General features: G+C 47.3%; 1 protein-coding gene across 1 annotated transcript in view; it reads right to left on the minus strand.

The window, feature by feature from the left end:
- Positions 1-1,141: 1,141 nt before the first annotated feature.
- The window catches only part of mrtfab (myocardin related transcription factor Ab), a 30,732-nt gene continuing 6,365 nt past the window's right edge, over positions 1,142-25,508 (minus strand). Inside the window, exons 4-19 of the mRNA XM_031560771.2 lie at positions 14,323-14,388; positions 11,699-11,754; positions 11,004-11,079; positions 9,530-9,676; positions 8,646-8,806; positions 7,990-8,103; positions 7,421-7,671; positions 6,928-7,117; positions 6,473-6,826; positions 5,476-6,297; positions 5,107-5,313; positions 4,844-4,960; positions 4,585-4,725; positions 4,275-4,358; positions 3,915-3,975; positions 1,142-3,608 (exon numbers count right to left, since the gene is read on the minus strand). Coding sequence (XP_031416631.1) covers positions 2,989-3,608; positions 3,915-3,975; positions 4,275-4,358; positions 4,585-4,725; positions 4,844-4,960; positions 5,107-5,313; positions 5,476-6,297; positions 6,473-6,826; positions 6,928-7,117; positions 7,421-7,671; positions 7,990-8,103; positions 8,646-8,806; positions 9,530-9,676; positions 11,004-11,079; positions 11,699-11,754; positions 14,323-14,388 — 3,467 coding nt within the window. The 3' untranslated portion in view covers positions 1,142-2,988. The remainder of the gene's footprint in view (positions 3,609-3,914; positions 3,976-4,274; positions 4,359-4,584; positions 4,726-4,843; positions 4,961-5,106; positions 5,314-5,475; positions 6,298-6,472; positions 6,827-6,927; positions 7,118-7,420; positions 7,672-7,989; positions 8,104-8,645; positions 8,807-9,529; positions 9,677-11,003; positions 11,080-11,698; positions 11,755-14,322; positions 14,389-25,508) is intronic.

A 25,508-nucleotide genomic window follows, 5' to 3' on the forward strand; every position in this document is an offset into this window, starting at 1 on the left:
TTGGACTGATGACAGGGCAAAAAAGCAATACGAGCACAAAGACCAGTGTCCAGTTCACTGACTGTAAGAAATAACCGTGTTGAGCTTTCTTTACCGATGTTTGTTCCTTTTGAATCAGTCGTAATGCAAAACCCTGTGGCCACGTCCGTGTAGATACAGTATTTGCACAGTTTAATAGAATGCTTAATAAGTCTATACAATTTGGGGGCATAATTCTGCTTGACTCTGTATACTCAAAAGCAATCCATGCGTGAAAAGTATTCATATATTGAGCAAAAAAATTAGCTTCCTGTTACCATGTACCTTGTTTGTATATTGGACAAAGTTGTTGTAAATCTGTTTTTAGAAACTCTTTTCAGAATAAAAAAAAAAAAACATATTTTACAAACTTGTCCTCAAACTTCATTGCTGCAAATGTTATGCAGTTAATCAGTGAATGGGCCTAGGTGCTCAAATGTGGTATGGTAAGAAAGACTGTCTCCTTGTGCACTTGACATGCCCTGACAGCGTAAGCCATATATTCGCATTACGTGTGAGAGTCTACTGGACATGGCAGAGCTGGAGACAGTTCTATGAAGCAGGAAGTTGCAGAGTGGAGGTATAGTAGTGCAATTCAGAAGCTCCCTTTCCAAGACGTTAGCACCCTCTGGTGGCTCAATCCTGACTGACCATATTAGCGATCAAGACATCACTAGTACTTTCTATAGGCTGCAAGTTGTATGAGTGCATTCAAGTCTGGATATTTTCCGCTATGTCAGCCATGTCTGTAATGTGTATATCATACTGGCTATGCCCGAAATTATATTGTTGAAGAACTATGGTAATTTTAAGTATGTTTTCCTGAAGCTAACATTACCACTAAAAACACTCTCTTTAATGATTTTGGTTGTCACTGACGTGTGCCTCTAGGCTACAAACCCACTCTGCAAAACTCAATTAAGTTCCCAGCATTTCATTACAAATACATCAGCACTGAAATAGTGGGTTGGGCATGGAGTTTCCATCAGTTAGAGAACACACACACACACACACACACACACACACACACACACACTTATTAATGCTTGACCTTGCAGGTCGACTGAGAATCTGTTCAATTATGTATACCACCAGAAAACACAGCCACTAAAACAAACTTGCATGGGGGCTCAGAAATGTGGAAATGAAGCAGCAGTCAAATGTATTAAAGCTGACTGCCACTTTTGATGAATTAAAGGGGTCTTTCTGTATGAGATCTTTCTCTGCTTGAGTGGAGAAACTGCAGTATGACTGAAATAAAATTGCAGGGAAAACAATGATCCTTTGCAATAAATCAAAAAAAAAGTTACTGACAGCAACATGAACCTACATTCTACATAGCCACGATTATTTAAGTGTAAAATCACTCCTACATCAAATGCATGAGCAAGTACCTAACGTTGCCTGAACAAACACACACAGTAAAGACACCCACACACAAATACAAAAACCACACGTTTCATGTTTGTTCTCATCTTTTTTTTATTTTTTACTTCTTTTAAAAAAATTACAAGGTTCAAATATTTTTGAACTGGAAGCCCAGCCCTGATCTCCACCTGCTAAAACTATACAATCAAGGGGAGAAGAAAGAAAAAGCACTACTTATAATATATACCCCAAAATGATAGCAATGCATAGTGATCTGATGAACATCACCAAACCAAATTCCCAGGAGCCTGTGTGAGTTTTTGAAAGCCCCGTCGCGATACAAGAGTACCGGGTCAGGTCATTTTAAGTGCAAAGTTGGAAGAACTGATACACTGAAATTCCACCAACATTATTAATGAGAGAAAGATACAGAGAGAGAGAGAGAGAGAGAGAGAGAAAGAGAGAGAAAGAGAGAAAGAGAGCGAGAAAGGGACAGATAGAGAAAGGGTTTACTCAGTGCTAATACACAAGAATATGGGGCACAGCAGTACAGCAGTGAGAGAAGCCCAACTTGGACCCAGCGCACGAGTGGCAGGGCACCCCTCGGTTACCGTGGTGATATTTAAAATTTCATTGTAAAATGTACACAACCTTAAAATAAAACGTTGTCTGACTTGTTTGTTTTTATGTTCAGTGCTGTGATGCCTCACGCCGTGCGGCGTGTCCGACCTGACCAGTCACCAGCACTAAAAATGAGACTAATGACTGAACTAACACGGTGTCTCATGAAGACGCCCTGCAGAGCTGACCATGAGATCGCCCTTACTGGGTCCAGGTTTTCATCTTCTCCGTCTCCAAGAACCACACAGCTGCAGGCTACCAGGCTCAATTGCAGTGTTCAGTAATTAAACTAAAGGAAGGTAGCTTGGAAACCAGCTTAGATGGTATAGACTCTTTTTAATAAAAACTATGATCTAGGAAAGTGCCTCTGCATTTGGTGTTACATTGGTGAAACTTAACTCATCTTCTCTGCCAATCCATGGCCGTGGCAGCCAAGCTCAGACCACAGATATGCCGGGACAAACTACCCACTGAGATTTTGGCCTGCGAGAGAGCCTATACGTGGCCTTAGAGTATTGCTTTCTGAGCACTGCCCTATGGGGGTGGCTTAGGGTGGAGGGAGGAGAGAGAGAGGAGGGACTGTTGGACTTTTATCCAGTCCTGGGGTGGGGGGGTAGAAGGGGGGAGCAACTCCTCACTGTTGGCTAAGTCTTTGGATACGGTACAGCAGGTGGGGTGGGTGTGAGGCGAGAGGTTATGCGGGACAGGAGGAGAATACTCAGTGCTCTTGCCGTGAGAGTAATGGACGCCAGGGGTCGGAGGAGGGTCTCCCCAATCCGTTTTTTTGTGTTTTTTTTTTTTTTTTGCATTTGCAGCGGATTTCCAGCAGGGGGTTTCTCAGCATATGTGCACAGTTCATGGATGTGGTTAACGTCTGCTAGCGAGAGCGTGTGTCTCAAACACTGCGTGACCCGCGGCGATGATGCGGTGACCCTACAGTGCGTGTCCGTGTCTATGTGGCTGCGCCTACAAACCACGTGGCTACAAACAGGAGTCCCAGTGGAGCTGCAGGTCTGAACTGTCCAAAAAGTCAGCAGAAAAGACACTAGGGGGCGTATGCGAGCCCAGTGGGGCCAAAATGGTGGCGCTTTCGCTCCCCCCGCCGACCCCGATGCCGTTGACGCCCCCGCTTCCATCCCCGCCGCTGCCGCTGCTCCCGGGGCCGCCCGCGCCCATGGATATGTCCAGCCAGTCCATGCCGTCCAGGGTGGGGTCCCCGAAGTCCAGGCCGGCGGGGTGAGGGGTGAAGCTGAGATCGCTGGTGTCCATGGGCGACGAATGGTCCAGGATGCTGGGCGCGCTGAGCATCTGGCTGTGCAGCTCGTCGATCAGCGCCAGCGGACCATCCGGGTCGTCTGCGCCGCCGCCCAGCAACGGCGTGCCCGTGGTGCTCTCAAGGAAGTCCTCCAGACGGCCACGGCTGCCGTCCTGGAAGTCCCGCAGAGCATGCTGGGATGCGGGGGAGGAAGAGGTGGAGGACGGCTCTGGAGGAGGTGTGGGGGGGGACAGACGGAGCGGAGAGGAGGGCGGGGAGGGGGTGGGTGGGTTGGAGTGCAGGTCGGAGAGGGAGGGGTCCGGATTGGCTTTGAAATTGGAGATTTCTGGGTTGGGAAAGAAGAGACAAAGACAAATATGAATTGCAGTGTGAGAAATCATTACACAAACATGTAGAATATTTAGACAAAACACGTCCTACTTTCCTAAATGTGTAATCCATAAATTACACTAAACTGTTATAGATCATCATCTGGCCAGGGCAGTGGGCAGCTTCTCTATTCACTGATATTAAGGTAGTACAAACAGTGGCAATTTCCATATAGCAAAAAATCTGTATAGCAACATCTGGCTGAAACAGATCTAAACGTCTTTAGTACACACATTTTTATATTCTGAGAGAAAGATCTTACCTCCACTCTTGATGAGGATGTCAAACAAATCGTCAATGTGCTGACTGCATGAGCCATTCTCCTGTGACCAGAAAAAAAACCCAAATCACTTCATGAGAACAACAACACCTACATGACGTATACTGTTAACACTGACAATGGTCATATTAAAACTGCTAGTGCAGTATCTGTAAAAACACACCCCATTTATTACCGTATACTTAAGTTTTATGCCTTTATGATGGCTCAAGAGGGTAATATATCAATAAACATCAGGCAAGACCTTGAGGATTGGGAATAAGTAAACAGAGGGACGACAGACACAGGAAGAAGGGACAACAGATGAAAGACAAGAGGACAGACAAAGATGACGGGTCATACTTTGTGTGAAGTAGAGCGAGAGGTCTGTTTAGGGGGGGGAGGGGTGAACAAGGTGTGACGGTCAAAGGTCGGACAAGCCTCGCGCTGAGGAGGAAGAGGATGGAGAGAGAGAGAGACAGAGAGAGAAAGCAAAAGAGAGAGAGAGAGTTCAAACTACTAACTCTCAACTGAAAGAGAACACACACGGTTTAGATAGAAGAGGAATATGGATGTAGAAAAAGGAAATGGCAGTCAATATGAAGAAGTGTTGAGGTCAGACATAATGACTCACTACAGGGGGGTTTTGAGAGCTATGGTTTCACCGGCCTACCTTGATTGGTGGAGGTGAGGGTGTCTGATCCAATGGGGAGTCCTTGGTAAAAAAGAAAGGCTGGAGATTGGGGGGCGCAGTGGCGGGCACAGTTGGTTCCTGCATGCCATTGGTTAGCAGATGGAGTCCCGCCTTCTGGGCCTAAGGAAGAGACATACAGACATCATGAGCCTTGATAAAAACAGATTAAGAAGGCCCCACTCTGGACAAGCCTGACGTTTAATATAGCGCTCTTTTTTTATGTATGTAAACAGCAAACCTTTTTCATAGGCTGTTTAGCAGGTGATGCCTGCTCCTTTGGTTTTGATTGGTTGATGCTGGAGATGGTCTGTACAGGTGATTGGCTGGGGAGCTTGACAGGGGTTGACTGTAACCTCTGATAAGAACATAAATATGTTAAACATTAGACCCTTGATTAGTCTGTACTGTACTACTTACTCATGCTTTTTCATGCTCTGGTATCTATAAGGGGGTAAATGTACGCCCTTTTGGGAAGGTCAGCTGTTAAAATCCAGTCTGTACCTGCAGAGTGATGCGCCCATTGGTCTTGCTCTGTGGTGACACGGTCAGCTGGCCATCTGTGCTGCTGTTGGTCAGAGTGATCAGATAGTGGTTACCATTGCTGTCTGTCACCAACGTAGGGGCAGGATGTGCCTTAAGGAGGTCCAATGAGATTGAGGGGGCTGTGACCTGTGCACTGGGTTGCTGGGTAACAAACACTTGAGGGACCTATAACAGAAATTAAAATTAATAACAATTATTATACTACAAAAAAAACAAGCACTGTAGATACTGCATGAACTGTATATTGTCAATATGGTGCTTGATGATCCCCCCTGACGGCCCCCCAAAAAATAAATCCCTCAAGGCTTTCTGATGAGTGTGACTGACCTGCTGTGGTCTGGGAGGCTCCTGCCTTCTCTGCTGCAGCTTCTGAGGCCTCTGCTGCTTCCTGTGCTGCTGCTGCTGATGCTTCTGCTGGATGATCAGCTGCTGCAGTTTCTGCTGCTGCTGCTGCTGCAGGTCTATCCTCTGCGTCTGCTCCATCTGCTCCACCTGCTGCTGCTGCTGTTGTTGTTGTTGCTGCAGCTGCTGTTGCTGTTGTTGTTGCTGCTGCAGCTGCTGTTGTTGTTGTTGTTGCTGCTGCAGCTGCTGTTGTTGTTGCTGTTGCTGGGCCTGCAGCCGCTGAATCTGCTGCAGCTTGAGCAGGGTCTGCTGGGAGCAGGGCATCTGCACTTTCCTCTGCGCAGTCTGCTGCGGCGACGTTGTCTGCTGCGTCTCCATTGCCACAGAGACCGTCGCCGCCGCAGTCGTCAGCATAATCTTCTCATCCTCGGCCTCCTCCTTCACCCTCATGGTCATGCTGTTGAGCTGGGGAGGGGCGAAGCCGTGAGGGAGGAGGGCCTCGGTGATGCCATTGGGGGTCTCCGTGGCGACGGCGACGCGCTTGCCCTGCTCCAGCTGCGAGCGCAGCGTCTCAACCTGCTGTTGTTTTTGCCGCAGCATGCGCGTCAGCTCCTCGATCTGCTTGTCCTTCTCCTGCAGCATCTGGTCCTTGTCCACCAGGGCCTCGTGGCCGGTGGCGGGGGGGACCGCGGACAGCCGGGAGAGGCAGCTGGGGAGCTGGGCGAGCCCCCGTGGCTCCTCCTTCACCACGGGCTCATGGTGCTCAGGGGATGGGTGGAGGGTGAGCTGAGTGAGAGGGGAGCTCACCTATCCGAGAGAGAGAGAGAGAGATGGTAAAAAGGAATTAAAGTGAGATTATTGTTGGAGGGTTGGGAGATTTTGGTAAACAGGTAAACAGATTAACGCGTCACAGTGTTTTCATTTGTTACAAAGACTAACTACTCGGTGCCACAGATTAGACTTAAACCAGATGTGAGCGTACCATTTCGCCAAAGACGTCACCATTACAGCTGGTCTCGTCTGGGCTCATTCCAGCCAATGAGCGGTCAGAGGGGGCGGGAGATACTGGAGGGGAGGAGCTTGTGCTGCTGAAGCGCATCATGTGGGGCGTGGTCACGCCGTGACAGTTGAAGGTTCCCAGTCTCACTGGTGCCTCTTTGGACTGTGCAACAAGAGAGGTGGGGCCACTGGTCTGCCCTGCCCCTGGCTGGGGCTGTGGTGGGGCAGTTTTCTGACCGTTCTGCTCCTGGTAGTTCTTCAGCCTCTCAAGCAGGTCGTTTTTGGTGCCTGACACGGTCAGACCCCTCAGCTTGAGCTCCTGTTTAAGTTCAGCCACCTGGAACACAACCAGAATCGTGAAACGGAGATTAACATCAGGAGGTTAACATCCGTGCCCTCCAGTGTATGCGTTAACTGTGCTTTCAAACATCAGCTCACTTTGAACTCGTCCAGGTTAGCAGGCAGGGTGCTTGGCTTGGCGTCTGCGGACAGAGGTTGGCTCTGGCGGTTGGACCCAGTGTGGCTGGAGGGGGTGGTGGGCGTTGGCACGGCACGAGATGGGGAGGGCCCAGGGTTGGCTGGGGGAGGGGGAGCAGGAGGAGGCTGCTGCTGCTGCTCAGTAAGGGGTCTGGAAAGAGGAAATAGCTGCAGTGAGAAAAGACTTCCTCCGACTTCCTCTTGTGAGGTTACATAACCATGCAGCAGGGTATAGAGCACCCTCTAGTGCCTTCAGTTGGAATTACAGGTGTGGATCTCTTTTTTCGACACCCAATCCATCATCTCCCTCTCCTTGTTAAACCATACAGACATCTTTTCACCTATTGATGTGATCACATGCAGATCTCAGGCCATCAACACTATCTTGCATAACTGGCTTTCCAGTATGTACACACACACACACACACACACACACACACACAGATATACTGACTTTGGTGGTGCAGGCAGGATGGTGTGGTAGTTGTAGTGCTGCTGCTGCTGGCTGATGATCTGCAGCTGCAGGAAGAGCTGCTGCTGCTGCAGGAGCTTGGCGTAGGACGAGTCCATCTGGGGCGGCGGCTCGCGCTCCGCTTTCTGGTCGGGGGGGATGTACTGGTGGTACTTCAGCTTCTTCACCTTGGGCTTGCTGTCTTTGGCCTTCTTGGGCCGCTGGGACGGCCGGTCCGAACTGGACTTTGACGACTACGTGATGGAGGAGAAAGAGGAGGAAGAATAATGTTACGAGAAGCAGAGACAAAAGACGGCAAGAGCAGAAAGAAAGAGGGCCCTCAACTAGGGTGTACGAGATAGGTGGTTTCTTTTTTTAAAGAATAAGATAGAAGAACACACTGCTCAACATTAAGAAGAACACAGGATATTCATATGCAGGAAAACAGAAGAGGAACAGAGAGAAAAATAACGAATTTAGGGCCTATCAGATCTCTGGAGCACAGAATAGGGAGCAACATATAATAAACTATGATTCATTAAGGTGTAGGAGCATAGAGGAGGAGTGCCCACTTTTGCATGCCCAGTGGCTGGACGTGGTGCGGTGAGGATCAGGGTCCCGTTGGTCAGCGTCTGCGCAGGAGACAAGTCTGGGCGGTTCAGCTGCAGAGGGGCTTGAGGAAGGAACTGCAGAGGAGATCAACGAACGGGGACAGATTAATTAAGAGGAAGAATAATATGTGCACTTATACACTTATTAGTTTCACTTTTATTCAGACAGTGTTTCTTATTACCCCCCCCCCCCCCTCTTAAAGCTGCATTTGGAACTTTCAGTTTCGCCATTAGGCGATCTTTGTGTTCTAAAGTGGTCTAAAGGATGTTATGGCACACCTTAAACTAGAGGAACTGAGGTTCCGCATTGGAGGCTCACAAGGTTTGGCAGCCATTTTTAAACTACTTCAATAACTGTTCCTCCCCCTACCCGTTTGCTGTCTCTGGTTTTATTATTTTATTGCATTTTATTTTGTATATTTTACTAGAGTTGATTTTGTAAATTTGTATTTTAATTTCATCTGTATGCATTATCACATGACCAGCTCTAATGTAAAATTGTCAGTTATTATTGTGTCATTGTATACATTTATGTGAACTCCAATAAAAATAATTGAATATATATAAAGTGGTCTATAAGTGGCTCATTCATCAGTTGGTTACACTGGAGGGGGTACCTGGGGGGGGGAGGGGTTGCCATTCGGGGTGAGCATATCAGGTGGGGAGTGCTGCTGGATGGAGCCAAGGGGAGAATCGTGATTGGCTGGCTGATCAGGCGAGAGCGCGTCGCTGCTGTCCTCGTCCAATGAAGAGCTGTCGCCTTTTGGTGACGACTCACCTGAGAGAGTAATTGGTGATTGAATACTTCTATTCACCTTATCCAGCCAGATTACAACAGCAATTTTTCACTCAGCACACCGGACTTCCACCAATATTATATGCTTTTTTAAACAAACATTTCAGTGGAGTAACACAAACCGAGATGGCCGTACAACAGAAGTGGTACATCGATGACAGTGTCAACACCCAACCGCTTCTGTAGCAACATGGGATCACTGAAATGTTCACCACAGCATGAAGCAACAGCTGGGCTAAAATGGCTTCAATTAGCATGTGAACATCCATCCTGTGAGGTACACAGTGTTATAGTGAGGTCGGTGTCAACACAAGCACTGTGACGGCGGTTTGTATGAGATGTGTTGCCATCGTTTTGTCAATTTCAAGACTAATGGTGGAGGCTAATCTTCGACCGAGGGTGAAAGACCTCGAGAGACAGATTAGTCAATCTGACCAAACCTCTTTGAGCTTCAGATTGCTTAATCAACCTGACACACACCCCAAAAAATGTCTCGGGAGGATATAGAAGGACATATGGTTCAATCCTAGTCCATTACTTTAGGTCTTTCATCCTACTGCACCATATCCCTGCGTTCCATGATGGACAATAATACAAGGTTGTTATGGAAACAAAAGAAACAGGTGCTAGAGCAACTCCTGCCCGGTCAGGTTGTGCATGTCTGTGTGCTAGTGTGTGTGTCGGGGCGAGTGTGCGGAGACTCACCAATGATGCTGTGCACGGGCAGGATGTTCTTGTGGATGAGTTCAATGGGGCCGGGTCGGTGGGAGATCTTATCGTTGAGGTCATCGGCCAGACGAGCTCTCTTTAGCTTCAGCTGCTTGGCCTGTAGCGAGGGCTCGGCCATTGTCTCTGTACACACACACACACACACACACACACACACACACACACACACACACACACACACACACACACACACACACACACACACACACACACACACACACACACACACACACACACACACACACACACACACACACACACACACACAGATAGATATATGCAGTGAGCAAGACCGTTATAGCACTGGGAAATGAATTAACATTGGTCAAGCACAATTCTGTTACAAGCCTATGCTTGTTAAGTGCATCTGCTCTAACGTCACCTTTCCTGGACAGGCTTGTGGTCTACTCTAAACAGAACAGTCGTACAACACAGCTATATCCAGTATTAATTCTTATAAATGTTTTTATGTGGTGAGGCAAGACAGGAAACACGTCAGTCAATGTTGAACTTGTAACACTGTACAGCAGCAGATATGATGTAACTGGTTAGAATTGGTCAAGTACACACCCAAAGGGCAAACCCACACACACAAGCACACATTTATGTTTGTAGAGATGGTGCGTGGGAAATTGTTAACTTACTATGAGTAGTTCAGTTAAAAGAGTCTAACTCGTAAGCAAGCTGTTCCTAAGCATATAAGGCATTGGGCCAGACCCCAGCATGCATGCATGCAGCATGCTTGACAAACTGCCTTTTTTTCCCCCCAAGTATTTTTTTTTAAACTCATTACAAAAACACTTGCAATGTTTGTTGTTCTACAACCTCTAATGTGAATGGGAATCCAATCCAGACCACTTGAATGCAAGCCTTTGTCTGTGATGGTGTGTTCTGGACGGAAGGATGAAATGTGGTTTCCAAATTAAAGAATAAAAGAGTCACTAAAGCACAACAATGACCTTTTTTGTGCCCACGCCCGTCACTGATGTGGTTGGCAAAAGGTGACAAGGCTGTGGTCAGTAGAGTTGTTTACATGGTTCCCGTTACCAAGGTGAAAAGTCACTCTCATCCTCACACTAACTACGTTTTAAACTATGGCAAGAAGTTCTCCGATAAGATCACATTTACTTAAGCACTTTAGACAGTGTAACATTTTCACTTTATAAAACAGCTCGCTTGGAGACTTGAGTTCACCTGAGGCGTGTGATTCACTGTTACTTAAAGGACACTGATGGAGTGTTATACAAAAAGTGTGTCTATATATCTAGACCAGCCACGCATACAGGCATTCTAAAAAAAAAAAAAAGAAAAAACTTCTAACAAACATACTTTCATAAAGCAACACATTTTTGGCACCTTTTTTTACAATGACCAAAACGTCGAAATGACAAAACGTGCACTTTGCCCCGTTTTCGACAACGAGTGTGTCGGAGCAGCGCTCCATACTCACCCTCTAGTATGTGCATCCTGACCAGCTCGGACCTCTCAGGACGACTACGGATCTTCCGCTTGAGATAGTCCTCCGTCTGAGGGAAACCAAGAAGTCGGTTACGCGGAAGACTCGGTTACTCAAAGTGACTCACAGTACAAGGAAGGGATACGGAAGACTCGGTTACTCAAAGTGACTCGCAGTACAGGGAAGGGATACATTTCAGTGTGTATGCTCTATACTCCTGGGGAACTGAGCCTATGGCCTATGGCCCTGACGCCCCCTTCCACTAGCTAGGCTACAGGAACTGAGAACGCCTCCCCAGAACCATATGCACTTGCTGACAGACAGCCGTCAAATATTTTCAGTATGTGCAAGAGTGGCACCATTTCAGGAAGGACCGTTGTTCAATACAGCAGCACAAACACCACTTGATTTGTTTATTACAGAGTGCTGATCCATAGTTTGTAGGGCATATAAAAAAAAAGGAATAATAGTAAATAAAATAAAAAAATCATGGGGAGTGAGACATTTATATATTTTTTAAAAATCACAATTTAAATGTCAGCTCTGTACAAAAAAAAATCATCAGCCCAGAAGCCTGATCTGCAACAGATTGGTTGCCATCTCATCTCACCAGAGTCTCCATCTCATCTCACTAGAGTCTGGGTGTGGGCCGTACTCACTAACTCGTCTGGCATTCTGTGGGGACTCACCCGCGCCCGCTCCAGGCTTCTCCTCTGCTCGTGGAAGGCGGCTGGGCTCTTCAGTGCTGTGGGGGCAGACACAGAGACAAGCGGTGAGATTGGTCGGACGCGCCGTCGCATTGTCACTCGCGATCTGAAGCAACACATTCTCAAAGCAGAACTGGACATCCGGGGAAAATCACACTCTTATTATTAACAAGCGAGCTGCATTAAAGAAGAAGAAAAAAAACATCCTCTATTAGTGCACAAGTACAGTGTGACTAGCAGCGTGACTAGGAATATGAAGCGAGGCTGATTCTGTGGCTAGCAGAGTGGTTTTAGAGATGTGTTTAACCCAATCTGGAACATAGCAGCTGTGTATATCGTCAGTCTCACAGAGAGGTGTCCTGCACTCGGCATTTCACAGCATTGTTTGCACAGGGTCTCTGTTCTGTATCAGTCTCTGCTTCTTATACAGGTTCAGGAGGTCGGTAAGACCTCAAGCAATCAGTCTCCGCACTCGTTCTTTGAACTTAAATGTTCCTCAGATGTTCTGTGTTCTGTAGCTGCAGATGTAAGAGGGCTGAGGCGCAGAACATGGCAGTTGACGCAGACGTAAGATCTCCTGATTCAGCAAGAGGGTGACGAAGCCTCCCGAGTGGCTGGGGCCGGGCTGGCAAAGGTCAAGATTCTCAGCGTCCAGGGGTCTGTTGCGTGCACAAGGGAATGTGGGTGGTGCCGGCTCTGATGTAACGTTGAGAGCCTCTCAGAGCTATGCCTATACTTGTGATCCTCCACAGAGTTTAGACTATGCAGAGTGTCAATTTACTTTGAACATCTGGCACGGCTCTGGGGCCTCCATCTTGTCCTGCTGAAAACGCCGGCGGGCGTCAGCGCAGAGGCACTCTTGTGGGTTAATGAAGCACGATGTTGGCATATGTGGATCGATGCCCAAATCTCAGGCCGCCATTCCCTAATCTCTTTTAATAGTGCGGCGGGTCAGTGGGAAACATGTGACACCGGAAATGGAGCCTTCACCTGTTCTCACCTCCCGTCTGTCAACTGCCGTGTGCACCGGGGCTGAGCCATAGAGGCCCTCAGAGCTCACCACAGACAACTGTAACAGTGTGAATTTATGGGATTTACTGGGTAAGCACACGAGTCACTTTTATTTTATTGATATGCACTCTTCCCATCCATGGAGGGCATGGTGTGCAAACAGTCTGAGTCTCTTAAATCTGCCAAAGAGAACTTCAAGCTAAAATGGGGCACCATTCAAATTCTGCTCAGATTGGAGATGTTAAACCAGATGGTTTCAGACCAGATGCTGGTATAAAGCCCTAAATAATGAGAAAATCCCATTTCTATGAGGGTTGAATCATGATTTTTTCGTTATAACTGAGCTAACATGACCATGCAGTTCCATGCGTTTCCTGCTGCTGCAGAGGAGCTGGTCATAGCTACTCATTTCAACATCACAGGTTTTCTTTGCGTGTTTCTGCAGCATCTGGTGAAAGACACAGTTCACTGTTTTTGGCAGGATCTGGCCCAACAGTCACTACGTTCTTTGTTTTTACAGCTCGTTAAGTCGACAGGGTGAAAAAAAAAAATCATTGAAACACCTTGGCCATTGCTCCCCAAAGACAAATACCCAACATGAGCCCTTTATTCCCAGCTAGGAGCTGACTGCTGGTCGGCCCTGGTGTGGCACGGGTCGGCCCCGGATTAGCCTTCGGGTCTGATCCAGAGCCAGCTGCCATCTGAGTTAGACCTCCTGTTGCTAAGAGACAGCGTAACTTTGTGCTATCGTTCTCACAGGGCCTTCCCCCTTTGCACACAAAGTGTCAACATAGCACAGAGTTTAGACAGCATGTCTCCTCATTGTGGCAGAAGTGAACAAAAAAAGGAAGTGGAAACAGAAGAGGAAGTTGACCTACCTGATAGCAGAATATGACTGTTTTAATCTGAGACGGCCAGTTTTGTTATATTAAGAAACATTATACTTCTGCTGTGTATTTCCAGAACCCAATAGCCTATACAACCTAAATCAAGTGGTGCAAGACAGCACAAAAATATTTATGCATGCTCACAACTTCCCCTTAAATAACTAAAATTAAAATTAAAACTAAAACATATACATTGGTGTCATCAGAATTATAAGGGTGACAATTTCAAAGGGGAGTCTTCTACACAGTGATCTTGTCAAAGGTTTTCAAACATGAGGTGAAGTCTTACAGTTATAGCCTCAATGGTACAGATATGACACAGAACAACACACAAACACGTAAAAATGAACTGCTAAGTGCTATTAGAGTAACAGAACATTTACATTAATAGAAACTGCATGCAAACTGAAGCTCATTCAACTGATGGTTGTGGTTAACAAGGTCAAAGCCCCAGCGAGAGGAACTTGCGTGCATGCTTAGTTTGCGTACCTATTTGCATACGGTTTTCTTTGCCCCATTTGCAAAGGTCAACATTTAAAGTTCCTTACACATCTAGGAATAAAACGAGAATCTCTTAATGTCAGCGTTGTGTTGCTGTGTCTGGTGTGTTGACTGGAGGCCACAACGTTATTGTTTGTTTTGGCCCGACTCACCCAAACACAGGCAAAAAATTAAAAGGTTAGGAGGAGACGGGAGGGGTAGACTTACGAGGCATGATCCCTTGGCTGACCAACTCCTCTCGTGTGCGTCGCTGCTGTAGTTTGAGCTGGAGCACTGCATGTGGAGAGAATGAGACAGAGACAGAGAGAAAGAGAAAAAGAGAGAGAAATCGTCGGTCAGATGTAGAGCAGGAGAAAGGTAGTAGTAGAGACCGTAGTAGTGGTGGTGGTGGAGATCGCTGTGGCTCTCCGCTCTCTTTGTTTTTCTTAGTAGGCAGTTTCCATTGATTGAGTGTTTCTAAGAGCAGCAGGAGAAAGAAGCCGAGGACTGACGGTAACCACCCTCTTTCTCTGTCGCCTTTTCTCCGTCCGCTCACTTTCTAGTCAGAACTGAAGCAAGAGGTAAAGGGAAGCTGTGGTTGTGTGCAAGGGGTGGCGTTACACACTTCCTGCTTCTTCAAACTCAACTGCTGCTTTTTAGAGCAGAAAAACAGAGGGCAAAACTAGCGGGGGGTCAAAGCAGGGCTTGTGAGGTGGACTCACCCCCTCAGAACTACGAGGGCACGGACACTGCCCGCTAGTCACCAACTGGCCTCAACATGCTTCAGAGTCACTGTGGTACTGGCCATGGCGAGAGGGTACAAAGGGCCGTGCTTGTGTTAAGACCTCTATGCAAATGCCGCGGCAGATGAGCATGATGGTAAAGTCGCGCATTTGAATGCTGTGGTTTACCGTCTCATGCTGTTCCATCTACTGTTCGTTTCTATCCACAGAAGGGACTGAATTGAAGAGGGGATGGACATTCTGATTACAAACATGGAAAGGAAGTCAATTCATCTATGGGGGAGTACATGATGCATTTTGTTCTATGTTCAATTGCTCAGTGACTGTTTAATAAGTCTGGGCACAAGATGTGTTCATGTGCTGAGTAGTATCCATAGCAACAAGCACTGTCGAGGACCACAGGAAAGTAGAAACCTCTGAATATGGACGAACAGCTGGTCTGGTCCGGTCTAGTCTACAGCCAGTCCTGTATACTTCTTTTCTAATTGTATGATCGTCTCCAAATACTGGACAAAACATCTACGCTGCCCCTAAATGACCACCATAAAAACAGTCTGACTCAACACAAACTCGTCTTGTAAACAGATGATCAGGGAATAATTAGACAAACAAGTGTACAGACAAGGGACTCCGCTCGCCTCAGGTCTTTACTTTACTTTCTGCCAAGCTGAGCTGAGCTGAGCTGATGGCAGCTCACCGTGGCATCCAAAGGGGGCAGCACACACCTGTTGGCATTGACCCCATGACATCACCGCCAACACGGACTGCTGACGCATACCCACCAGTCACCTTCAACAGGGGACTCGGGAAAACCAATCCCAACATTACGAAGTAATTACTTAGCAGCCTTAACTGGCACGCACACACACACACACACACACACACACACAAACATGCCTCACGTGCTAGGACCACACAGCAGCCAACAAGGCCGTATGCCACTGGAGACCACAGAAGGAGACCAGGCACAGGACGAGGGTGGTAAAAGAGTGATCTATTCTCACGGGCGACAACCTTGTACCCTCACACTATCTTCTTTCTGCATGTACGCCTCCATCTTGCTTGTAAACCGGCACGAGGCCTGGCCACTCTGTCCTTCTCCCACTGGCCGGTGTCACGTCAAATTCTCATCATTCATTCTCTCCTTTCTGTTTAACTGCGGAGCTCCTACTCCCACCCTCCCTCCTCCTCCTCCCCAATACACAGCCTATTTCAGGCCCCCAGCACAGCACTGAGGAAACACAAGCTCTCTCTCTCTCACCCATTTGTGAAGCTGAGCCCTATTGCTGTAAATCAAACAGGCACTTTAACAGGCGCCCGTAGCCCAAAGCAGCAAGTGAGAGTAACAGAGAAAGCGAGAGGAGAACGATACTGCGATACAAACGATACTGCTGGCTGTAGCTTTTCTACAGCCTAAAAGACCGAATCAATACAAACCTTTAAATAAATAAATAAATAAACAAACAAAAAGCTAAAACTAAAAAGAGGAGCAGACAGTGTAGTTGCCAACTGGGTTAATCCCTCGCCCTGCATGGCAGTGGGCATAATCAAAGCGGCCCCCAAAAGCCCCTGGGCTGGCACATGCAGCACCGGGGTCAGGGGTCAAGTCAGCAGTGCTTCACTCTGCGCTCCACCTGGCACTCTCCTCTGATTCAGCCTGCACTCGGTCGGGCGAGAGTATGATCTCAGCATTTGGTCACCAGACTGAGCTACAAACGCTGTGACAGGGCTGAGAATCAGCCATCCTGAGGCAGGAGCGGTCGAGTCATCTCCTCAGCAGACGCAGAGAAAGGTGAAGTCACTTCCAGTCACTAATACAAACATTGCAAAACACCCAAATGCACACAGATTAAAATGAGACACCTCAGCATTAATAACTGAACTCCTATATGAGTCACTCTGTGCCCACCTTCTTTCAAACTATAGGCGTGTCTCTCGTAATCCATGGTTTTCCCTGGCTTGCTGGAATCTTTTCCGATTGGTTGAGCCACCAAGTAAGTGTCGACATGCAGGCAGCGGTTAGTGTCCAGCATGATGACTGAAGCACGTTTCAGAAGTTCAGCGTACAGATTAAGATTGACAATCCCATAAATTGTCTTGTCAAATTATGCACAAATATATTTGACATCTGATAGTTTCCAGCTGGCATCCAAATCTGCTGAACAGGTAATGCATCATACAGATCTCACAGGTCCTCTTTCTGGTCTGCAATGAAGAATCATGTCCATGTATCTGGCCAAGTTCGGTTTACAATAACAAGTACTGGTGTCCTTTGTGTTATCTTTGGCGTCATCAAAGTTTGATCCCTTATTCTTGCTTCTGTTCTGTTCTCTGGTCTTTCGTGTCTCGTTCTTCACTTCCCCACAGAAACGATCAAGTCAAAGACTTCTAGTCCAGCTTGCAAGGTTTGGTGCTGGACACGTCACAGATGCAGAAAGAGCAAACGTACTTTAAAAAGGGCGGAAGAAAGAGGAGTGAAGGCAATGTGAGAACAGTGAGCTGTGGCACGGAGCCTGCTCTGCACACCGCGGCACAGGCGCTCTCAGGCAGGGGAGATGAAACGAGAGGAGGGTCCGCTGCAGTGCCAATAGACTGCGCTCCTCTCCTCTCCTCCAGCTCAGCTGTTGCCTCTCATTCACTCACAACCTCGCAGTGCACCCCCCCCCCCCCCCCCCATCCTCCCCTCCCCCACCCAACACACACATCTTGAACCACCAAACTTCAACATCAAGTTTTCGTCTTGTCTGACTTTGCCACCAGCCTACTGGACGATAGACCTAATTCGGCTAATGTCTAACATATGACCAAAACAGATTCTCTCATAATCAAATGATCAATGATTTAGTGTAATTAAAATAGAGCCATCAGCGAATCATCATGAAATGCATAGAGTGATTCCTGGCAATGTGCTGTGTGTACCAGAGCATGACCAGCACACCGGCACCCCTGTGTCCTTAACAGAACCTTGCCAATTGGTTCTAAAACTTGTCATTCTTAGGGAATCCCTCATCTCCCACAAGCTACGGAACAGTTTCACAGAACAAAAAAAGAGTTACATACTTCAATCTAAAGCATTTCAGCTTTCAGTAGGCTTTGGCAAACAAACCCACACAGATAGACAAAAACAAACACAAACACAAAAACAAAAACAAACACACACACACACACACAAACACACATATATAAACCCAACTCAACTCTAGCACCATCAGAATGCTTGTGAGGTCCCCCCCCACCCCACCCCTAGCACCCGCCCCTGGGTCCTCTCTCGGTTTTAAATAGTAGGGCCAGCTGGCCACACCACTCTATATTCAGCACACTATCACCTGTGCAGGCAATGGGTAGGGTTACTCACAGATATCCCTGTACTAAGGCACCCACAAACACGGTGACTCATACGCATTCGCACCCAGACACACACGAACAGACATCCACAAAAAAAAGAAGAACAAACAAATCCCAATTATGTGCTCTGGCTTGAACAGGTTGATTCTTAATATTTAGGCAAAAAAGAAACACTTGGAGCTTTGTAAGTACGTGTTGATTCAACTCAACTGATAAGTATAGTTCAGATGATGGCTTTATAACATACACCTTTACCCTGTGATAATGACAAAGATAATACGCACCACTTTCACCTCCTCGTTTTGCCTCACGTGTATTAATATATCCTCTGCTCAAACATGGCTTAACTGAGGTAAACTTGATGAAGTGTATACATGACTATGGTATACAGCTCTGCTGGGCTCGCCGTGGGTGTGCTTATACGCTCACTCTAATCCCCAACACGCCCTGCAACATGTCAGGATGTTGATATTTTCGTCGTGAAAATGCGCAGCTTGCCCGAAGTCGTGTTATGGTATGACTCACTGCCAAGGCCTGGGCACTAACAACCAGCCCGTAATATACACATTCCCAAGAAGCGCACTCCCAAGAAGCCAAGCAGCATCGCCTTCGTCAAACACGCCCCGTAGGAGCTGGGCACAAAGAACGATGGTGCAAGGTCCCAAACGAGGCCCTTCACAACATCCTGGTGAGTCACTAAGAACCTGACACATTACTCCTGATCATAGCAGCTATACGGCTATCATTACAGTGTGGCATCACTCAGGTTTACAGCTTAATGCAGGATGCTCATAATCCAATGCGTGGGATGGAGTCAAAGGTTAAACACTATCGCTTCTGGCCGACGGCCACATAATTGGGTGGTGCAGCGGTGAAAACTACAAGGTGACTATCACCAGATTCTACAGTAAAATGTGAATCAATGTTATCTGCAGTGTGCCGTGCTCAGTTGGGCTTGTTGACACAGGTCTGATGCTGAGTGCTGATGCCATGCTTACCTACTGATTATGATCACTGTGAGGGGTGTTGGGTCATTTTGAGCACATGGGCCCAAGGCCCGTCCATGCCGCCTGTCTCAATATAGTCCAATGCCTTATGTGGCGCTGGTGACGTCCTCATAGTACCCGGGGTAATTCCTAACTCTTGGGTCCTGTGTTCCTTAAAGGTTTTGCAGTGCCAAGATCACATTGCTAAATTTGAAAATAGTCAAGTGTTGCATCTGCAGTTGAATCAAATGACAAACTTGCCTAGACTGCCATCACTTCCCCCCTTAGCACACATACGCAGGGGTCCCTGAGGATGTGTTTTGTTCTCTGATCGACGCATGAAACAGGCCGGCCTTTCCAGTCAGTCATTAACATTCTTTGGAGGAAAGGTGTTCGTTTCCCTTCCACACTCTCCTTCTTTCCTGGAATTCTCTCTGTGCACTGCATGTTTACATACAGTAGAGCTGTGCTTTGCTCTCCTCAGTGCCTCCCCCCATCCCCCCCAGTGCCCCCCCACCTCCCAACCCTGCTTTCAATGCCAGACCTCCCTCTGTCCTCACTTTATCACCTCTGTCTCTCTCTCTCTCTCCCTCTCTCTCCCATTTCTCTGTGTCTTGATGGTACAAAGAGGCATGGGGATGGGGGGGGGGGGGGGACGGGACGGGACGGGACTCTGGCTGTTACACTACTCTTACTGAACAGACAGAGGGGAACTTTATGACCCCTCCGAACTCTGAAGTCATTATGGCACTTTGGCTTTCATGTTTCAAAGCAATAATGACTCTAGGCCTTCAGTAGTGTACCACATTACAGCTGAACAGCTAAATTTGATACTGGGCAGACTTTGTGCCCTCAGAGAGAGAGAGAGGAATAGAGAGAGAGGAAGAATAAAAGAAAGGCTTAAATGGAGGCCAGCTGTTTGCATCTGGTAATATGAGGCAGTAGAGCGTTCTGGTGTGGGGGGAGGTTAAGCCAAGTTCAACAAAAGAGTTTTTTTGGGGGGTTGCAGAAATGGGTAGGAAAAGAGAAAGAAAAAAGGGGGTTCTCTGGTCCAGTCATTCTGATTTTGTCATAGTCAGTTACATAACGGCCATCTGAAATCGTTGTATTTCCCGTACCTCGTAGCCTGCTGCCCTACTTCTCTCAGCAAAAACAACCCCAGGAGTCTGTCTGTACATTTTTATGTCCTCGGTGCTCTATGCTCCGGATCCAACCAAATAAAAAAATCCACAAGAACCAAACAGAAAAATGCTTGGTCTTCACTGTTTCAAGGTCAAACAACTCCCGCCTAACAGAACAACGTTTTGTAAACCACCGTTTCATTTGAGACGGGGGGGGAAACGTTCCTCAGTGGTCCTGCCACTGGACTGTGCCTCACATGCCTGTGTTGTCATGCCCTTGAGGCGAGAGGGGAAGACAATCCTTATCACTTTTTTTTCAGCCACTTTGTTTATGTGTTCTGCTTCCGCGTCATGGATGACAAATACTGATAGAATAGTCAGGCCAGGGTTTTGTTGATGATGTTTCAGCCCTGAAACTTTACACGCGAAAAACAAGCGTCAACATTATCAAATAAACTCACGGAAAAACTCAACAAATATAACATCCTTGTTGCTGGAAACACACTTCTGTTGGTAGAGGAACGGCATACAAAGAAAAAAGAGAAGAACAAAAAAACACAGCCTGTTACTGTTACTGGTACTGATAAGATTAGCAATTAGCTTGCACCTCGGAGCAGGATGTTCTCAAGAATTATCGATGCAGTTTGCTTTCGGCATTACTCAGAGCTCAAGAAAGTGCGCTGACAAACCTCGCTTTAAGAGTCCGGGTTTACTGCTGCACTGTGAGTGCTCCGATGACTCACCGAGTCTGAGCCTGTTTACAGACTCGTGCGCCGCAGCACAAGGCAACAGCCTTCAGCTGAACCCAAACACTCATGGTCTGACTGGAAGGTCTTCTCAGCCGGTTCACTTGTCTTTCTGTTAGTCAATTCAAGACAGCCAGATTGACTGACAAATACTGACAAGTGCAGCACAGCAAATGTTTTGCTGAAAGGTTGCTTGTTGCGTTAGGCTACAGGTTTCTGGACACAGTGCATACTTTGTTCTTTCACAAAATGAGGTCCAAAACAAGATCAGTTCTGTTGACAGATTTTTGAGTGACCAAAATGTCTGGTTTTCATCTCTGCAACACCCTTGGAACACGCATGGCCATCTGCCTGTCTTTGTGATTACAGTTCACTTTGGAACTGGATGCAGAGCGAGCTGAGGGTGTTGAATCTACGCTGCACACACACACACACAAAACACTAATCCCAGACGAGGCCTAATCCTTTCCCAAGGAACCAGTCCGGGCAGGCTGCCGACAGCCCAGGGCAAGGCAGGGAGAAGAGGCCAGGCCCAGTCACAGCCTATGGCGTGATAGGCAGTCAGAGGAGTCTGGCTGATAAAGCACTTTTTGTACCTCGGGGGCACAACATGTTCCGAGATTTCTCTTTCATCGAATAGAAGCAACATCAATCCATCGAATCAAAGTATGCATGATGCAACCTTGGAAAAGGCCACTCTTGCTTAGAGTGTTCTGCCCAAACCTGTCTATTATTCAAGATAGCAATTTGCTGGCTCTGCTGCGAGTAGTTGCGCTCTGTCGAAAAGGGTGTTTCTTCTCAGTAGTGTTACTTAAATAAATTTACTAGATGCAGGAAAGGTTTTGTGTTATATCTGCTGTCTAATATGTGCATGTGCGCAAACACAACTATATATACACATTGGGGATTGAGAGTGACTGAGGATGCATGTGTGTGTCTGCATGTGTGTGTCTGCATGTGTGTGTCTGCATGTGTGTGTCTGCATGTGTGTGTCCGAGATGTCTGCTTAGAGTGGAATGGGGCTCAAGCCAGTAAGGTGGCTCTGGAGATGTGCATCTTGTCTAGACTGTATGGAATAGTGAAGCTCTGTACTCCATTAGTTGGCTCTGTCTCTTTCTCTCTAAGTCTTTCTGTCTTTACCTCCCTCCCTCTTCCCTCCTCTTGTTCTCTCTCGTTCGCTCTCCAGTGCCTGTGGAAGCATGTCGAGGCCCGAGTTGGCAAACATCCCTCGCTGTTACATAACACACAAAACCACAGAGCGGAGAGGAACATCACGCTGCAGACCAGCTTCCTCAATCCTCACTGCACCAGCCTGTGTGTGTGAGAATATGTGTGAGTGTGGGTGTGTTTGTGTGTGTGGGTGTGTTTGTGGGTGTGTTTGTGGGTGTGTGTGTGTGTGTGTGTGTGTGTGCGTGAATAGTGTGTGTGAGACAGAGAATGAGAGCGAAAGATGGAGTGTGTGTCTGTTTGAAACCAAGTATATATAGCCATGGTGTCTGCATGCATAAGTGGGTCCTGTAATGAAAAGCAATTGTAGCGCAAGAGCATAATGACCTACAGCTCTTCTCCATCCCGAATGAACCTCGGGACCCTGCAGTCTTTACGAGAGTGATGCACGGACACATCTGCTTTCTACTTGCTTTGAAACCTGTCTAAAACAACCACGAGCAGCAGATGTTTAAATGGAGGGAATATGACTGATGGGTTTCATTCAACTGCATGCACTATGAGCTTCAGAGAATACACTGTGTTCCCAAGAGTGGAAGACTGATTATCCTGCTCATTTTAGCATGGAAAAAACACACACCTGGTCCAACACCATCAAACCAAGAGTGAAGTCAAGAATGAGGCGTAAGACTGAGAAACACCTAAGAACCCACAGTAGTGATGCTACAATGCCGACTGATCATTAGCTCAAGTAGTCTGGTCAAACATCTGAAACAGTACTGTGACCACAATAAAGATAATCAGCCTGCTACAACACCTACATTTTACAACCAGCACCTATCCAAATGCAAATCAGGTATAATGTCCCGCAACCCCACCCCACACCGCCCCGCCCCTGGAGGTGCTTCTAGAGGAGCTCCAAGCACACCTGGACTGCTCCATGACTGAGTGATCCATCATGGTCAGGGCAGGGCTGACTGACCTGCTCGGTCTGTCTGACCAGAGGGTCTCCTTGTCAGACTCTCCCCATTCTCCCTCATCCTAGTGCCAAACGACAAGCTCCAAAGCCCTCCTGCCCCACCTCATCAACATGCTCGGTATTTCAACCCAGAACCCTGGGCAGTGGGGGGGTAATAAGCACCAGGTCTGTTGACCGAGTTGTACTATTGCCATACCAACTTGTAGCCCGGAGGGAATTCACAGCTGACTCAAATGGATGTCGCGAGGGCCTGGGGATGATGACCGACCCAATCACATCCTGCCCAACCTACTTTACCTAAAGGAATGTCCCACATTGCCACATCTGGTGTACTAGAAAATGTTAGCACATCCGCACCTAGTAAAAAGGTGAGGCTGCTTTAAATATGTTAAATACGTTAAAGAGTTTAACATCGAGTTGTTGTTGCAAAGTTCTTTCATTTTGTGTGAAGTTGATAATTTCTTAACCTTTTTCCATTTTAAGTGTTGCAAATTCCCACAAATGCAACTTCTCTGCCTTGCGCTATTGTGATAGCCTGCGGACACTCTAATGTAATACAATATGGAACTAAACATACTTCTGCACGGAGAGCTTAACCACTGAACAATAACACACTGAAACCTTAACCCCTGTTAACATGCCCTGAAGCACACCTGTGGAGCAGTTGTACCTGTAACTACACATAGCTGCAGCCTGCAAAAGCTGCGCATGTCATTCATTTCTGTTAGAATAAAGAATGAATAACTTCTTACCTGAGTGTATTGCCATATCCTTCTAGTCCAGAAGGATAACAATGTCACTGCCCTCCCATTTTAGCCATCCAACCACACATGCATACAAAAAGAAAGCTGTGCTAACGGATATTCCTATTATGTCAGAATTAAGTTTCCAGAGAAGAAAACTCTTTCCTGTGACCCGTTGAAATCTTCTTGAATGGTTCTAATGCAGTTCTAATGTCTGGAATGTTCCTCTTCTTAGTCCTTTGGAGAACAGACTGAAGCCAGTCCGGGCTTTGAGTCTGTGTGTGTACGCTAGCCGCCGAGGTGCTGTGTGTGGGTGTGTGTGTGTGTGTGTGTGTGTGTGTGGATAAATGTGTGAGACGGAGGTGTTCTCTTCCTTATCGCCTATTTATCTTCCTGGTTAACAGCCCTCGTCCAGCCCTCTTAGGCAACTCCCACTACTTTCCCGCTCCCTGGAAAAGTTAGGAGTTTTTCTTTCCCTCTCTCTCTCCCTCTCCTCTGAGGAGAGAAAATACTAACTCTGGAGAGGGTCAGCCGCCCGCTCCCAGTTCGCCTCTGTCTTCACATCAGCCCCAACCCGACAGAAGTTAAAGTGGTCATTGAGTGTGTGAGAAAGAGAGAGAGAGAGAGAGAGAGAGCGAGCGAGCGAGCGAGAGAGAGAGTGAGAGAGAGAGAGACAGACAGCTAGAGAAATACTGGTGCCAAACCACATTCCTGGTCACCTTTGGCCCCTCAAGTACTACCACACTACCTGCTGCTCTCCCTCTCTCTCCCCAATTCTCCTTCTTTCTCTCCCCCCCCCCCACCACGTTCGGCTCCCCGCTACAACAGCCCCCTCCTCTTCTTGCTTTACTACACCGTTATGCAATCTGTTTCTTCAGGAAAAGCTCCCCCATGCCACCCTCCCCAAACACACACTTTTTCTGCTTCCGAGAGCCGAGAAGCACCCCCCCACCCCCCACACACACACACACACACACACTCCCCTCTCTCCACAGCACACTGTGTTTCAACACTATCAACACAATTCACTGACCTTTTCTCTGGAACATTCCAAAGAAGAAGAAAAAAAACACACCACTCTTTTTAAACAGAGTGGTTAACTGCTTAACCCTTATCAGACAAACAAAACAGCCTTGTTATTCCTCTTGTGGGTTAAATCAAGACAGATATGACTGTAAACAATTACAGCACTGCAAAGTCTTTAACACACCCCTCATCATAACATTCATCCATCACCACAGAGGGGACTGCTTGACTTGGGTGAGACCCGGGGTTGGCCTCAGTGAGAAAGGACGCTGACGTGAACCTAAGGGGAGATACCTCTTAAAACTCAGCAGGGTTCAGAGGACTTCCATCAAAGGCTCTGGAGCACGGGAGATAGCAGAAGAGCACTCTTGCTTCAACATGTCTGCTGTTATTACCAGGCAGGGCTCAATGAAGTTTAGCCGGGGGTGGGAGGGGGGTCGGCAGGGGCTTGAAAGAAAGGGAGTGGTGGCCTAAGGCTAAGTGGTGTTGGGACGACATAGCCCGAAATAAACCAGATGGGACTGTTGTATGTGCTTTTCTGTTTGGGTGGGTGGGTGA

The sequence above is a fragment of the Clupea harengus genome, chromosome 23, assembly GCF_900700415.2.
Source record: "Clupea harengus chromosome 23, Ch_v2.0.2, whole genome shotgun sequence".
NCBI classification, from domain to species: Eukaryota; Metazoa; Chordata; class Actinopteri; order Clupeiformes; family Clupeidae; genus Clupea; species Clupea harengus.